General features: G+C 38.7%; 1 protein-coding gene and 1 pseudogene across 2 annotated transcripts in view; both read left to right on the forward strand.

The window, feature by feature from the left end:
* LOC148374564 (5'-AMP-activated protein kinase subunit gamma-1-like) overlaps positions 1-17,921 on the forward strand; it is a 52,290-nt gene that overhangs the window by 13,151 nt on the left and 21,218 nt on the right. Inside the window, exons 1-2 of one of the 2 annotated variants that reach the window (XM_088338029.1) lie at positions 7,373-7,744; positions 14,495-14,721. In XM_088338029.1, coding sequence (XP_088194155.1) covers positions 7,651-7,744; positions 14,495-14,721 — 321 coding nt within the window. In that variant the 5' untranslated portion in view covers positions 7,373-7,650. Of the gene's footprint in view, positions 1-7,372; positions 7,745-14,494; positions 14,722-17,921 lie in introns of those variants that run through there. The other variant, XM_088338021.1, reaches the window with a different exon arrangement.
* LOC148374567 (U2 spliceosomal RNA) lies at positions 5,268-5,427 on the forward strand (annotated as a pseudogene).

Genomic DNA, 17,921 nt, shown 5'->3' on the forward strand with positions numbered 1-17,921 from the left:
TGTCAGGTAGTCCGTAATCCATGCTACAAGGTGTGAGCTTACTCCCATCTCTGTCAGTTTACCACTAATTAGCAGAGGCTGTATTGTGTTGAAGGCACTGGAGAAGTCCAAAAATGTAATCCTCACAGCACCCTTGCCCCTGTCCAATACTATACTATGGAACAACAAAACCGTTATTACATGTGAAATTAACAAAAAACAAAAAGTTGGGAAGCTAGCCTCTGTTGTCTGCAGTGATTGCTAACAACCATCTGTCTCTGCACTCATCTGTACTAGCCACATTCTCAGACTTCTAACAAAACGCAAACAAGGAAGTGAAAGCCTCAGATAGTTGTCCACTGTTTTGTTTTTTGAGGTTTATACTGAGGCATGTCAGGCAAGTGATCACTTGTGCTGTGTGAAATGCTTCCTCTGTCAACACGGAAGAGGAAATGTTTCTTTTTTCTTAAATTTATTCACTCGGGCTATGACAGCAAAGCTTCGTAGTTGTATTGCTACACTGCGGGTTTGCCATTTCACATGATAGATAAAACGCTACACAAAACTCATACACATATCAAGCGTCAAACTACGGGAAGATGACTCGTGTATTTTGGCTCGCACAGCTACCATTCTATTGTCTCCTTCCGTTGGCAGAATTTAGTACTTCTCACATGGGCTTCTTAATCCTAAGTGGTTCCAAAATGGGGGTCCTAGTACTCAAAAGTAGGACCAATGCAAAATCGCATCACTTGCTTCTAGGGATGCAGGATAACTTTTTTTTTTCCCTTCCGATACTGATTACCAATAAATTCTGCTTTTGGAGATAAATACTGACAACGGATATATATTTTTTCTCTAACTGCAAGCTATAATGGAAAAAAACTGCGTGTCTTTCTTTTAGTTTAGAATCACAATAATATTATACAACTTAAGTTAACATGTTCCTAAAAAATAGTGTTAGAAAGTCAAGAACTTGATTTAATCAATCAATCAGTACTTACTCTGTCAATAATAACAATAATGTTTATGATAACATTGTATTATGCACATACATAACTGTTGTGATAGTCAAAACTTTAAAACGTATTTATCAAATACTCAAGAACAAACCCAAGTTACAGGCTTAAGTATTTGTGTAACAAAAAAGTACTGTAATTCATAAACATTTTTTTTACAAATAACATCTGTACTGTCAATTAATTTAAAAAAATAAATTAGCCGTTTTACTGCACAGAGATATTAAGGACATGATCCACTTAACATGATATTTAGTCGCCATCAAGTGAATGTTATTAAAAACTGCATTTACATTTTGGTCGGCAACCCTAAAAAGCTACAGTATGTGTTGGCGCAGCAATATTTAAAAGCCTTATAAGAATGAAAACGCATACTGTATCTATATATATTCAACGATAAGAATGTTACTATTTTGTCCTACAGAAGCCATATATTTTTCCATTATCAAACATGTTTGAGAAAGCCTCTGGCAGCAACTCTCCAGACCCACACGTGGCTCCAGAGCAAGTTGATCGGGTCGAGTAGTCAAATTTTGTTAGCGATAGAAATCATCTTCCGCTGCCTTTTTGGCCTGGCCCCCAATGTTTTTGTTGGTCTTAAGCGTTTTATTGACTTGATGGCTTTTCGAAAAACTTGAAATCGAAAAAGATTTTCGTGTACGTAATAAATGTCCGCTAAGCTGTTCTATGTAAGTGTACAACTCTGACTGCAACGGCATTGACGTGCAGGCAGACAAAAGAAGAAAAGGGCGGGGCCACTGTATAGCCAATCAGAATGCAGAACACATTGTTTAATGAAAATCTGCAAAGTAGCTAAACCTTGATATAACAAGTGTTTACTGTAAGTCATTATAGGTCTGTTCATGATGTAAAAATACATCACTTTTAAACATTATACAAGTGCTCCACTACTGAATGACATGGGAAATTGCACACATACGTTGCCTAAGAAAAATATATCAATCAGTCTTGTCAAATTGCATTTTATTAGCTTTAAGCATTAGCCACCAGTTTTACTAAAAGTACACAAATGTTGATGCATACAAAAGAATCTACGACAAGCAAACATAACAAATGTACTGCCTTCGAGGGCTTCCATCTTTGATACCTCAAATAGTACCAGTTATTAGTACCGCACTGTTGGTCTGAACTAGTATCTTGCCCTTGTTGTACTTCCGCATGGTGGCCCACAAGGTGGCTTACGATTCTCTGTCAAATGCCTTCTTCATATCCACAAAGATGTGTTGGAGGTTTCTCTAGTGTTGTTGAGACTTCTCGCATAGGACGAGCAGAATAAAAATCTGTTTTGTGGTGCTCATTTCCTCCCTGAAATCTGCCGGTTCTTCAACTAGGATGTTCAGCCTGTGAGTTCAGTCTGTTCAGTAGGACCGTTAGCATAACTTTACTTGCATGGCTGTTGAGACTTCTTTGGAGCTATTGTTCCGATGATTGCCATCCATTTTTTGCTTCCCTTCTACTTACTAAGGGTGGGTGGAATGATCTATGTAATTGATACTGAGTGAGTACTTTGATTGGATTGATACTGTCTTCATATTTTAACTTTCACTATATTAATGTTGTCAAACCTTCCTGTGTGGAGTTTGCATGTTTTCCCCGTGCTTGCGTGTTTTTTTTTCCGGGCACTCTGGTTTCCTCCCACATTCCGAAAACATGCGTTTCAGGTTAATTGGCCGTTCCAAATTGTCCCTTGGTGTGAATGAGCGAGTGAGTTGTCTGTCCCTGTGTGCAACCAGTTCAGGGTGTCCCCTGCCCTCTGCCTGAAGACTGCTGAGATGGGCTCCAGCACCCTCACGACCCTACTGAGGATGAGCGGTGCAGATAATGGATGGAAAATTCTTTTTTTTTTTTTTTTGACATTGTTATATATATATATATATTATATATATATATATATATATGTGTAGCATTTGTACTTTTGTTACATTGCTGTTTTTTTGTTTTGCCTCTCTTGGGTTTTTTTCTGTAACAGTTGTAATAGGATTATTAGTATTCATTATTTATACTGGTAAAGATTTTAAAAAAATTTTAGGCAGTTTTAATAATTATAAATGGACTCAATTATTCAATGATCATGAGATTTCCAAGCGAAAAGTATCAGTATCAAATCTGTTTAGTTCAATAATTAGTTTTCCAAATTATTTGCTCTTCGTTTTTATAGTAAAATAAAACGTTTGTGTTTATTTTCCAGGTGTGCAAGTTGAGAAGATATCGTTAAAAAAAATGAAAACACAAGTAATTTAAATGAGTGTTTCATTTCAATAGCAAAAGGTTAAAGTACTGTAAAATGAATTGTTTGATTAAATGTGAACCATAATACTTAAGATTAGCAAAAACAACAGAATGTCATGTCTAACCCTGTTGCATACAATGTTTTTCCAATATTGATATCGATGACAATAAAGCCAATTTAATGTAATTTAATACTTAAAATGACCATTAGCAGTGTTACTAACATCGTGGTTAAAGATGTAGTAAGAATAGTATAACAGCTGCAACAAATTACTTCATAGATAAAACGATGTAAAGAATTTAACGTTTATGTATTTTCTTGTTTATCTGTCTGAGGTGTATTTCCCATATTGGCCACCAGGAAGCGCCAAAAGCTGAGTTTAATTAGCTCACGTTGACATTTTGCTAACATCGATATAACTACTGTTCTATTTAGATGGTCGCCTGCTATTTTTGCATAATACTGAAGCCTACATTTTTTTCAGTTCTTGGCCTTTTTAGGACAAAAGCGTCATGCCGAAGCCCTAACCGTTGGTCTTTCCTCGCATGGCCTTATCTGGTAGCGACCTGGCTTTCCTGCTCAATCCTTCCCTTCCCTCCAGTCCTTTTTCTCTGTTTCCATGGTGTCCTGCTTGTTGTCAGGAAATAAATGGACTTTGCATTTCTGTGGTTAACTTTCCATACATGCCAACATCATGGTCCTTTTGAGAGCAAGTGTGATGCACCTTTGTATATTTAACGAAAATCTCTTGAGAGATAAGGCCATGATGGCAGCATTATAATTAAGGAGCCAATTTTACTTTGGAGCTGCCGGAACATGGGTCCGGGTGAGAAAGCGCTGATAAAACATTACCTTGTTTCAAAATATATTGAATATATATATATATATATATATATATATATATATATATATATTATTCTTCACAAATCAAGACCTAAGAAACTAAAAACATGAACAATTTTTATGAAAATAAATAATTCAGTAATCAATTAATCCTAAATTCGGGTTGGCTGCTCTTATTTTAAAATACTCGTAAGTAGAGGGAGCTGATATCGTTATTTTCAATTTTTCTTACTACGGGTACCCCAAAACACTGTTAAAGACTGGGCAAAAAAAATAGTGCGTTTTGAGCACTGATGACTCCATAGTTTGTGTCTTTTATTGCGTTTTTTGTCAATCGTTTTAGGTTGTATGATACAATAAAGGGACATGTAGCGGTCAAATGAAACACCTTTAATATTAAAATTACAGAATTCTCCGCATTATAAGGCGCACCACATTATAATGTGCACCCCAAAGAATTGTCTTTTGTTCTCTATTTTTTTCATGCATAATGCGGTCTGGATTATAAGGCGCATGAATCTGATACTACAGTAAAAGCTACTCTGTTTATCTGTGTATAACCGTTGGGCTCTTTTTACACTTATGGCAAAAATATCGCTCATTCAAATTGCATAACATTCTTTGCAACGGGAATGAAACCCGAATCGTGACAGTTAGGGGGCTGACATGTTTCCAATAGACCACGACTACAAATAGCATACGGAAAGGCATTAGAGCTAATCTCATTGTCACACTACTTTAATTAAGGTAATAGAAACACTGATTTGCATGGTGCATTCTTGTATGTTAAACAGTCTCCCCACATTTTCACCTGTGCACTTATAACATCTTGGTTTAAAATTTACGTTAAAAAAAAGCTTGTATAGTATTTTGTTGAAACACTTTGTTTTCTGTTTCTGTCTTTTACAACATTATTGACGTTCAGGTAAAGATATGGAGAGACTTTTCAACTTGTTAGAATGCACTATGCAAGTTAACGTTTCGGCACCGTGATTAAAAAATTGGGTGATAATGAGATAAACTCCAATACCTTTTTGTATGTTATATGTACCACTTGTTGCCTAAAGGTAAATAGTTGGCACAATTGCAGTGCCTCCGGAAACGATGCAATTAAGTCAGGACCTTAACTTGGCCTTTGCTTTGATGCCAAGTCCTTAGCTTGGCCTTGATGCTAGGTCCTTAGCTTGGCCTTCTTGGCCTTGCTTGGCCTTTTGATGCTAGGTCCTTAGCTTGGCCTCTTTGATTTTTGCATTTCGGAGATGGAATATGAGCTTGCTCCGTCCACTCCACGCATCGGCCCGGTATTGCAGTACCTCCGGGAACGGTGCATTCGCAATGATCGCAGCAAGGCTTTAGGGCTAGGACCTTAGCTTGGCCTTTTGGCTGAGAGTAAGTGTCCCGGCTCCTAGGCTTTGTAGCGTATTATGAACTGACCGATAACGGATAATGGATAATGAATAACGAAGATAGATCAATAACCCTTAAAAACCCCAAACCCCCCCCCTCACTGCCACAACCTGGGTTTGAAACTTGTTTCATACACTGCGTTACATGTATGATTTGGGCCAGTGATGATTTTGGATTGATCAATCATTGCTCAAATACAGAAGTATACAGTAAAACTTCTGTTGGTAATGCACACCTAGAAATACTGTATGCTTTTATCCACTGGATTCTGCGGTATAGAGAGCGTACCATTTCTGCGCTTTTAAAATTTTCTGAATTAGGCCACTTATTGCAGCGATAACAGAAATAAACATTTACAAAAATTAGTATTGAGTCTTTCTCAATGCTCTAAAGGAATTTTGACCCACCGTTCTTTGGAAAATCGTCTCAAATTTGCCATGTTGGAGGGTTTTCTAGCATGAACTGTTCGTTTAAGGTGACACCACAGCATCTCAATTGGAACCTTCAGTTTGCTTTTGTTTTGTTTGTTCTTTTTTAGAGCCATTTAGAGGTGGACCTGCTGGTGTGTTTCGAAATGTCCTGCTGCATGATCCAAGAGCACTTGAGTTTGAGGTTACAAACTTAAAATATTGTGCTAAAGGCTTTTTATTTTGAAAGGCCACTTTTCATAATTGAATGTTCGTTTTAGGGCAGTTCTGATTATTTGAATATTCTTTCTATCAATTTACTTATGGCACCGTTTGGGCTCCCATATGTCTCTGTGTAATATTTAAATTGGGTTTGATAATCTGAAACCTTTGTCAGTGATACATATAGATTATTGGGGCGGCAGTGGCTCAGGAGGTAGAGCGCTCGTCTTGGGATCAATAGATCGCAGTTTGAATCCTGGCTCTTCTGTGTTACATGTCAAAGTGTCCTTGCGTAAGACACTGAACCCCTAATGCCCCCAATAAGCAGGTTAGCGCCTTACATGGCTGCACGGCTGCTATTGGGAAATGTGAAGCACACTGTAAAGCGCTTTGGGAAGTCTTGACCTGAAAAGCGCTATATAAATGCAGATCATTTCATTTCATAGAAAAAAAAACAAAAATATCAGGAAGGGGGCAAATTGATTGTTTTTGGTTATGGAAGATTTATCTCCCCAAGGTTGTGTCACTTCCAGTGTTAAGGAACGTTACTGAAAAAAAGTTGTTGGTTACAGTTACTGACACCTAAAAGTACGCGTTACCCTGGAATTAACTATGTAGGTGCAAATTACTGTATAGATGCTCATTGAAGCCGACCCCCTAAGACACCCAAACACTCCAGGTCTTTTGTTTTGAAACCACTCAACAAGTCCTTCTCCATTTCTGTCCAAGGTGTTTGCTCCAGAATTGTTGCTCCAGACATGGATGGACAGTTCTATTGCAAAAATGAAGTTACCAACAAAAAGACCCAAATTCGACACTTTTACTATAAATTGTGTGCTCACGTTTGCCCTATTGATTTCCTTGTTTCTGTATGGGCCGAACCCCATGGTGGATCGGGAGTTTTAATGAAAGTGCTGATTTTGAAATGACAGTTAGATTACAAAATTTGATGTGCATACGTTACAGGACTTGTTACCAAGAAAAGTAATTGCATTACTCCAAACACTGGTCACGCCTTAGCAGAGTTCCCTCTCTGGAAGGTGGGAGTTGCATAGAGAGGAAAGGGAAGAGGGGTGCACAGACATCAACCAATAGCTCCCGTTTGCCCCGGCAGGTTGGCCTCCTTCTTTCCTTCCTCTCTCACTGGCACTCGGTATATTAAAAAGAGACGCCACCCACAGCTGCACCTGACAATTTATGACTCCGATGTGGCTGAGAGGTGGGAGGGGCCCCACGGAAAGGGGTGAACGTCAGAGAGGAGGACACATTTTGACTTGCAAAATTTGCAGCTCAGCTACTTGTCATGACTGCTTCTGTGGATTGTGGATTCTGCTTATCTGGATATTCAACATTGAACCTGACAAGAACCTTGCAGCTTTTGCCTTAAGTCCGTATAATCACTGGATCTGATTTAGAGGGAAAGTGCACCGTTTTATCTCTTGTGGCAAAGGAAGACCGAGCAAGCCCCAGTTGTTGTATGGCTACGCCGTAATGCTGATGGTCATAGCTGAGTTGAGCGTCCATGAAGAGATTTGGCAGCCTGAGGAGGAGCAAGAAACGCAAGGAGCAAGATGGGCTGGTGGGGAGGCAGCAGTCCGAGGCGTCCTGCCTGTCGGGTAACTCACGCTGTTGCATGTTTCGATCAAACGTGAAGTCAAATAAGTGCTCTTGTGATAAGTGTGGAAGAAACTCAAATGTGTGAGGAGAACATCAGATCTCTCTGACCACATGAGGACTATTTCAATAACAAACCGATATATCTTTTTGGTCGACTGGTTGGTTAATACATCACAGTTCTGGACCCAGGGTTCGTACGTTTTTTTTTTAATTTCTTGAAAATGCTTGACTTATACTGTTGTGCTTACAAGGATTGTAAAGTGCTTGAATTCTGGATGAGGTGCTTGTAAATGCTTGAAATTGTTGCCATTTTTCTCCACTAGCCTGCTTTAAAATGACGCTGACACAGCTCTCCAGTGGCTTTGCTTTGCCATTGCATTCCATGATGACTGGTGGCTGGCATTAGTTTGAATAGCATTGTCCTATAGAGTGTCATGGCCCCCTATGGGTCGCGTATTTTTTACCGAGATTAGTTTAAAATTAAATCGTAAATTTTTGTCTTTTAAAAGGTTAAAAAAAATACTTAAAATAGAAATAATCTACTAGCACAGACAATATTACTAATTTCAAATATTATTCTTAAACAGACATTGTGTATTATCTAGCGCCTCCTAGTGGTCTAAAAAACACTTAATTCTTTAAAAAAAATATTGATTTTAATAATTAGCAAAATACATACCATATGAACCTGCATTTTTTTTAGATACGCGTACTTTCATTCTTTTTAATATATTTTACATAATTGCTGCTAAGAGTACCCCTAAAAACCAAAGACTTTGTGCATGACTAGGCAAGAAAATGAAAATAAAATTGGTGCCATTTGGTCGTTTTGGGTCCCCGTAGTTTGTATTCCTCCTTGTTCTTTGTAGCACTCATTTTATGTTGCTCCATACTGTGACATCTAGTGTCCCTTTTGAAATAAGCAAATAATGGCACATAGCAGGTAATTTGACTCATTTTGTTACTCAAATTAGTTAAAAGTAAATTGATTTCCCTAAAGTTTTTTTTTTTTTTTTTTTCCCCAAAAATGATTGAAATATACTTCACATGAGAAAAACTAGTCTGTCTACAAATTGTTTTTTGGCACATAGCAGAAACATTTTCTCATTATTTTTATCAATTTTAAAAGATGAACCTCGAAGGTTGTTTGTGCTTTGCGATGGACTAGCAAAGACTTCAGGTGGTGACCTTGATGAGGACAAGCTGTATAGAAAGCAGACGGATGTTTTGTGGCTTTGGCATCCCAGTGGGTAGTGCTTAGCACGTCTGCCTCACAGTTAGAATTGCTTCTGGGCCATTTCCGTTTGGAATTTTCCAAGCATACTTTGGCTTCCTGCCACATTCCCGAAACTCTCGTTAGGTTCATTTAACACTCCAAATTGGTAATTGCGAGTGTTAAGTGAACCTTACACCAAAAATGCTTGCTTGGAGTCCAGCTCATAGATCAGAAATACTGAATTGAGTCATTTTTTGCTGTTTTGAGGGAAGCATAGTCATCCAGTAGTGAGGAGCTGAGCGCTACAGTTGAGAAACTTAGCCATATGTGGCTCTGTCTGCTTGTACAGCGTGGCGTGCTGACAGCCCAGCTTATGTCTTCAGCCATTGTCATGGGAAGAATGTGTCTTTGCTGTACGAGCTACGTTCATGAAGTTGGTCCACGATTCGACAAATTGACGTCAGCAGACTGTGTTTATATACACTATATTGTTTTGCAGTCATGTTTTTTTTTGTTTTGCTTTTCGTACAAGTACAGTGCTCACTGTAACTATAACTTCAACACTCTCTTAATTATGATTAAAGCATTGGCATGCACATACATTTTGAGGGGCAAGTGCTTAGAGGAAAAATGACTTTTTGCGCAATTCTTCACCAATTTTCTTTCTGTATTTATTCATTTATTGTCAGATTTTTTATTATTTTCAGTCTTATATTTTAATATTTTTTATATATTGGGGGCGGCAGTAGCTCAGGAGGTAGAGCGATCGTTTTAGGATTAAGGGATCCCAGTTCGAATCCCGGCTTGTCCGTGTTACATGCCGAAGTGTCCTTGGGTAAGACACTGAACCCCCAATACCCCCAATAAGCAGGTTAGCGCCTTACATGGCTGCACAGATCACGGCCGCTATTGGGAAATGTGAAGCACAATGTAAAGCGCTTTGGGAAGTCATTGACTTGAAAAGCGCTATATAAATGCAGATCATTTCATTTCATTTCATTTCATTTATATCTGAAGAAGATTTTTCGGAACAAGGTTTGCAACAATTACTCAACTGGTCCCATTTCTTTTCTTTTTTTAAATGATCCAAATTTGTCAATGACAACACTATGACAATGACAATGGTAGTTTTTCACTTTTTGTCTGTGGAAAAACTTTGCTTCTACCTCTAGTATTGTATAAAGGAAAGAATATTTCCAGTTGAACATCTGCATTTTAAAAAGGGGGACATTTCAGTGCTTTAATCCTTGTTTTAAATTTGTATTTATTAATACAAAAAGAATAACTCTATGTACATGGATAATCGTGCAATATTTTTACAAGGCATAGGCAGGCGTTATTAAGGTTAATACTTGAAAAAAACTTCTAAAAGGGATATTTTAGAGAAGATAGAGGTAGGATTTACCATTTGAATTACAGCAAGTCTACCACCCAAGAAATGAAACACTATTTGAAGGAAGAATTGACCACTAATACCTTCTGCAGAAATTGTTATTGGTAATGTTTATCATAATATTGTGTTTGAAAATACTGAGACCAGATAGAAGTCCAATTTTTGTTTGTTTGAAGCATATTTCTCTTCAATGTAATTATAAATATCTTTTTAGTATTTTTCCAAATTGACTACATATTTTATTTGTATTTCCAAACTGCTTCTTTTGAGCTGCAAAAGTTGATTGAAAAAAAAAAGCTAAATCATCAAAAAAGAAAAATAGTCAAACAATATTTGTATCTGCAAATCAAGAAAATTTGACCTAATTTTTTGCCAAATGTGGGCTTCGCATTTTAGAAATTTTATTCATTCATGGAAAGAAGTGATGCAGATTTAAATTGTGGCTATGGATGTGGTTTTAGGCTTTGTTGGCATTTTGTCACTTGTCATGTAGCTAAGTAATACAGAAGTTGATTTCCTGCAGTTTTGTCTTTTGCATATAGCCTTTATTTGGTGTACATGAGTTACAACGAGGCCCACGCTTCCTGTGTCCAGGATGGCGCACCACCTCGGCCACCATGCCCGCCAGCAGGCTGAGGGAAGCGAGCCCCCGGCCTCGCTGTTATCTCCTCCTATGGAATGTGCCACAACAGCATGGCTAAAATAGGAAGACCAAGCAAGCTGCACGCCAACTAAATGTCAAGCGATACCGCTGGCCCCCTGCTATCCTTTACAGCACACTAGACCTTAAAATATGACAATTTCCTAGAATTGTTGCACCTTGTACCTTTAGATATAATCCCCAAATAGACCATTAGCAAAACATCAAAGGAAAAAAAACATATCAGTTTGCTATTAAGTATGGTATGGGTTTTGGTGTCCTATTTAAAGAACACTCACGGTTGTTAAAATAAACATTAAAAAAGACGAATGAAAAACAATAAATAGCATACTGGGAAAAAATAGGAAAGACTGAGAATATAACCTGACCTGGGCCAGATTAGAGGTAAAGACAATGAACGGTATATGCTGAATACCATTTGTCACTCAGTGGGATGGCTTACATCTCAGTGTATATGGGTGAAAAAAAGGGCTGGGGTATGTTGATGTGAGGAGGGAGTTTAATTTGTTTGGACATTACGATTTGATGATAGCCTGGTTGGGGTACAACAAAAGCATGGTGGCCCACTATGCTTATACAGCATTGGTAAAAACTTTCAGTATTTTATACCTTTAATTATAGTCACACATGCTCCGTCTATATCCGTCTTTGCACAATTTTTGTTGAAATATGTTTAAATGTTGAAAAATGTCTGAGTTACTATTTAGCTGGCAGACTTACTGTATGTAGGAACAAAGTTTGGTTCAATGAATACAGAGTTTATAAGTCTTAGTTTAGTTATACGTAAAACTCCTCTATTAGTGTTGATAAAAACACTTTTATGTGCAATTTTGCATTTGCTTTGACGATGTTCTTTGATACTGTTGCGGGTACATACCATACTTTATTATTCCCCTTTGGCAACAATTAGTGGCTGAATAATTGTTTTGTGTTATGTCCCAAGCTTGTCACGACTATTTGTGTGTGTTTCTAAGTGGGGAGTTTGAGTCACCAGCATTTCCCTATCTCTCCTGAGATGTTCAGTCGGATTCATGTCAAGGGTGAGTGACTCAAGGACGTTTAAAATGTTGTCCTGACCTAAAGCCACCCTTTGGGTATTATGGCCATGTGCTTAAGGTCGTTGTCCCTCTTTAACTTGTGGGGCTGATTCATATCCATTGTATCTCCTATCCAGTCATCTGCATGTCAAGATCACTCACTAATTCCTGTCTTGTCTTTTAGTTTTTGTCAGCGTGATAATCAGTACCTTCTTGTGACGTCAGAGTTCAATCTTTGTCCCATAGAAACAAGACAAGTTTGACAATTGGCTCTGGGATCTTTAAAGCTTCTGACTTTAATCAGCTTGATAACAGCCTGCTATACTTTACGGGATTGGCGGCAAATAGTTTTCTATGTTGAAACATCCACTAGAGTTTTAATGGCGACGTCATCTGGTTGTTACTAACTTTCTTTGTGTGAGCTACGGTAGGGAAAACAACTTCAGGAGCATCAGGGCACACCTAAGCAGATTTTTGTGACTTTGTGGCAATGACAAAAGATGTGTAAACTTGTGTTTGTTTACCTTTTTTGCCTCTTAGAAAATTGGGTTTAAACTCAGTTCTACATTCTATCTGGAGCATGACGTTGATGCTATCTAACAACGTGACTTTTTTAGGGGGGGTCAAAGGAAATTTTTAACTGTAAAAATTTCGTGGTGTCATGTAAGACTTGAGGCGGCACGGTAATGAGTGGTTAGCGCGTCCGCAGCACAGTTCTGAAGTCATGGGATAAAATTGACCTACCGGCCTTCCTGTGTGGAGTTTGCATGTTCATCCAGTGCTTACTTTGCTTTTCTCAGGGCACCCCAGTTTCCTCCCACATTCCAAAAAAAAAACCATGCATGTCATGTTAACTGGCCGGTCCAAATTGTGCCTAGGTGTGAATGAATGTGAGTTGTCTGTGTGCCCCTACTACTGGCTGGCAATTAGTTAAGGGTGTCCCCTGCCCAAGATAGCTGGGGAGGGCTCCAGCATCCCCGCGACCCTACTGAGGATAAGCGGTGCAGATAGTGGATGGATGGATGTTAGACTTGAAGATTCTGTCTTGCAACAAGACATGCCAGTTTTATCATGTCTTTCTCAGTGAGATTTTTGACTCAATCAATTCCATTTTCACTCATGGATGAGGCCCTTATTTGCAGATATTTAAGTCACCTTGATCCTTATGGCCCGGTTCACAAATTTGATAAGCGGTTGCTCGCTTACATGTTTACTTTGTAAATAGAGAGAACATTTATGTATTTCACAGGCTCCTAAGAGAAGTAACTAGATATATAGATGAATAGATAGATATATCTAGGTCAAAAATGTTAAGGATAGGCCATGTGAGCTGTTGAGAGTGTATTACACTTGTTACTTATTGCCTGGTCGGGCAAATATGTTGGGGGTGTCACATGTCACGGCGCGAGGTTGTCCCTGACACCTCATGAGAGCGAATAATGTAGTGGTGGGTTTGTCATGTGACTGACACCATTGGCCTAAAGTGGGATCTGCATCACAGACAGCTGACTGGTTATGCAAGGACTCCCAGCATTGTTTTTTTTGTTTTGTTTTTTTTCAAATATTAAAGGTTGTGTGTCGTTTGAGGTGTCGTTAAAGAGTTGAAATGTTATGTTTTATTTTCCACTGTGCCTATTTGCTTTTATCATACTTTCAAAAAAAGCTGTTTGTGGCGGAACAAATTAGGTAGGAGGAATAAGGGTGTGGGGTGTGCTGGAGAGTTACGTCATGTTCGTCCCCGCGCGTTTTTTTTTTCTTGAAAATAAAAATGGTGCCAGGTCATCCGTTTCATGGGTAATGGAACTGGCGTTGGTGAGAAGGTTGAGAAGGTGGTGCTTGTGTGAGTTATGTAGCTGCAGCAGTACGCTGGACCTGCGGCCCCACTTTTGCTTCCTCTCCTGACGCTTCTTCTCTGACCTGTTAGCAATCCAGGAATTACCCGGTGGTCTCTCCAATTCTTCGGGGATATTGAATCTATGTCGGTAGCCGTTGTCCACGAGCTAATGTTGGGTGTATTAACCTGAAAAATATTGAAAGTAGGAAAAGGCCTTCTTCTACCAGAGTCCAAACGCCAATCCAAACCCCTATAAAGATGAAAAAGGAAAAGTTTATTTAAGTGAATAAACAAGAAACAAATGCATGTACTTGCAGGCGCATCATGAATAAGCTGACTGAGACTGCAATGACACAAGCTAGGAAATGGCGGAAGGGAGTAACAAAGTTCCAAATTCCATGCAGCTCCTTTAAATGACATTACAACAAAGTTCTGCATGAAAGTGGATGTTTATATCATCATTGTCTATGAGCTTGATTATAGTCTAGCATTCCACCGATGATTGTATCCGCAACATCCGTCCACACCCATTTAACTGTGATATCATCTGACTAAAACATTCCAAAGAATAAAAATATTCTGTTGTCGTTTTCTTTTACATATTTTAGCTTCTGGAATCCCTACGCCGCCTACCACCCCGACGCAGGTCTCTAGACAGCCTGCGTTTCCCCTGGAGGCTCAACTGGGTGGCCCCAGCCCAGAGCGCCTTAGGGAAGGCTCCCGTCCACGCTCTGTGTCTACGCCCCTGGACACCGGGCAGCGCTTCGGGTCCCCCGCCACCAAACCCCCCAAACCTTCTTCCAGTCCCGTGCCGGTGCACTCTACCTCACAACAAGTGAGTCAGCTTGTAAAAATGTTTCCTAATATTTTAAGACCTTTAAAGGAAGAAACTTTCTATTTAAAACTGTGTGGATGTCCCGTACCGTTAACAGGGCTTCAAAACACTACAATAAAAAAAAGAGTCTGTAACTCCTCATTATTGCCGTGTTATTATCACACGACCTAACCATATGAAGACATAAAACTGTTGTGAGTTGGAAAAAGTATGGCTTTATGTTCAGTGAAGAAACTTTTTTCACATAAGAGCAAGAAAACTTATTCAAGGGTCCCTCTGTAGTTTTGGAATTGTTCACAAGTGAACTAAAAGTGACATATGCATGTGAAAACTTACTTTTACTCCATTATTGTTGGACCTGTAAGGATTCAAATATATTTTTAATCTGAATATCGACTTCAACTGCTCTTTGGATGCAGTTGTACAAATTGTATCATTACAAGTACTTGCATATCATGAGTTAAAATTATTTATCAAACACTGTCCTTTCGTCAACTGTTAAGCAATTAATCTATTTGAATATATTTTCCTAGCCATGTACCCCTAACCAGCATTTTTGATTAGGGATACCAAGAATTTAAACGCCCAAAAGGATTTTTTTCAAGTTTGTTATGAAAGCCAAAATGTTTGAGGTTTACAAGAAAAGGACCTGATTTTTTTGGTGTTGTTCTAAAAAAAACAACTACAGTGTACGAACTACATTTTGGGCAACTTAACCCTAGTGGCGTATGTGTCCACTCTTTGCCCTCTGAATTAAATACATATTTAAAACAAAAAATAAAACACTTGGGTAACGACAAACAGGTCAAAAATCAACACATTGATTACTTGGAGGAGTTTCATTTAACTTTCATAGTTCACGGTTAGAGAAAATAAGTAATAAACTGGAAATAAACTTCGTAGTTGTTAAAACAAACTTACCCAATTGTTTGAGTAACACCTTTGGGTATTACCATCGTTCCTCTAGTTATACCAACTGTTAATGATTGCAATTGGTTCTACTCCTGAATGGTGTGCTATATTCTTTTAGAAATGTTTTCTTTATTTGAATTGGCATTAATAACTGTTCTGTGCTGTGGATACATTTAGAAGTTATCCGATTTTAAATAACTTCTTCATTTGTGCTTCTTGAATTGTTTTTTGTATAAATACAGATATAAACAGGACAAAAACTATTTAAGTAACACAATTACTTCCGATAGATTTAGTGTTGTTGGGGGAAACAACCTCACATGTTAAATACCATTGGATTGTGTGTGTGTATTTGCGTGCCCCAAGCACAAGTTGTAAATTTTATCTCCAGGATGTTATCCAGAGCTCAAAAGACATTAATGTGGTTCTACAGTAGCCAGAGCTCACTTCAAATGTGAGTCACGACCTTCTTTAACAAGTAGGGAGTTAGTGTCCTGATTTAACAAATAACCATCTAAAGAAATGATAGATGTTCACTTGGAGGCGGTCAGGGCTAATCAATACTTCATCTTCAGTGATGTCTGCCGCTGATATTAACACTCAAGGCCGAAAGATCTTGTTTGAGGGGCAGCGGGCAAGTGGCCCTGGCACCATTAGCAACTTGTGTACTGTAATTGTATTATTAGTGCTTTTTTCCAAGTCCACATTTTTAAAGCAATCACGTTAATGGATTGTAAACCTTTTGTGGGAGCATTGTGTGGCTCCCGGGTTGCTGCAGATTTATGGAAGTGGTTGGCGAGAGAAGCGCTGTGTCACTATTGCAATGTGGTGTGGGGGAGCATCCTGAGTACTTACCTCATTGCTGCAATGGCTTATGCAGTTTTAATGTGCTATCTAAAGTCCTAGATTTGCTGTATATTCACATTTAAGATAGTAGGACATTTATTTTTGCTAATACCGGTATGGGCTGCTTTCTAGTAGCCATTAAACAATCAGGATACTGAAATCAAAAGAATGGTTCATAGATCCCTTACCCACCTGGGCCGTTAATGCACCTCTGAAGACGTAACTCTGGACAGCTTTCTACACTGCTGTCGGATTCTGGTTTTGGGGTTGTGGAAAAGTGGGTACCTGTCAATTTCTTGACGTTGTTGGCCCATTTCTTTTTTGGTCTTCCTCTCTTTCTGCCCCCTTGGACTGCGCCATGGAGGCTAATCTTGGCCAGTCCTGATTATCTTGTGATGTGACCAACCTACTTCAGTTTTCGTCCATGCACAGCTGCCGAGTTCTTTTGTAGGGTCCAATGCGCCCTCTGATGGTTTTGCGCTGTGCTTAGTTTGTCACATGGCCTATGTAGCTGATGCCTAGAAGTTCCCTGTAGCATCGCATCTCCATGGCCTAGATTTTCCATACTGGGTTGATGCTTTGTCCTGGTGATTGACCAGATCTCTGAGTTCCTGTTCTTCTCCTGCCATTTTGGCAATATCATCTGCAAGATCAAGGTTATCTTCATGTGTTGGTCCAGAGCTTTTGTCATGATCCTCTCTAGGAAGGTAGAATAACGTTGGAGAGAATTAAACCTTGTCTCACACCGACGCTCCAATGTTAACATTGATCAGTGCTGCTCTGTTCACATCGGCCTAACGCTGTTCTATGAACTAAACCAGTTTTTAGAAATGGTACATAGCCAATACATATATTCAATATTCAGGAAAACTGAACCCCCACCCCACCTCCTCGCCCCGTACTTTCTCCAGTGACACTGTACTGAATGGTAAAAGGTAAGGGTCTGCATTTATAAAGCGCTTTTCAAGTCACAGAACACGTCCCAAAGCTCTTGACAACGTGCTTCACAGTTGCCAATTCCCACATGCACTCGCACACTGATAGTGGCAACAGCCTTGCACTGAATTTTTCACAAATGGTATTTACTTGTTTCACAACTTGAGGTTATACTGGAAGTTGTATGAGACTTACGAATTAGAAGATAAATGTTGCAGTTGGGAACATTTAGGGTTTCATAATTTTTAATCTTCGTTTTTACTTACACTACACAATACAGGGAAATCTAGTGGTTAGATATGTTAAAGTGTTTTTTTTAATTTCACTCATGGAAACTCATGAGAAACTGAAAAGTAACAAAATCATCACACAAAAACTCATTCGAGCGCAAATAACTGGGAGGATTTATCCAAAGATTTAAGTTTTTTACCTCTTTTTATTTTCATGACTTCTTTTGTAAGTAAATGTAATAAAAAAACACATAAAATGTTCTCTGGTTGAGTAAA

Source organism: Urocampus carinirostris, chromosome 1, assembly GCF_059441175.1.
Source record: "Urocampus carinirostris isolate Australia breed hairy pipefish chromosome 1, RoL_Ucar_1.0, whole genome shotgun sequence".
Lineage (NCBI taxonomy): Eukaryota > Metazoa > Chordata > Actinopteri > Syngnathiformes > Syngnathidae > Urocampus > Urocampus carinirostris.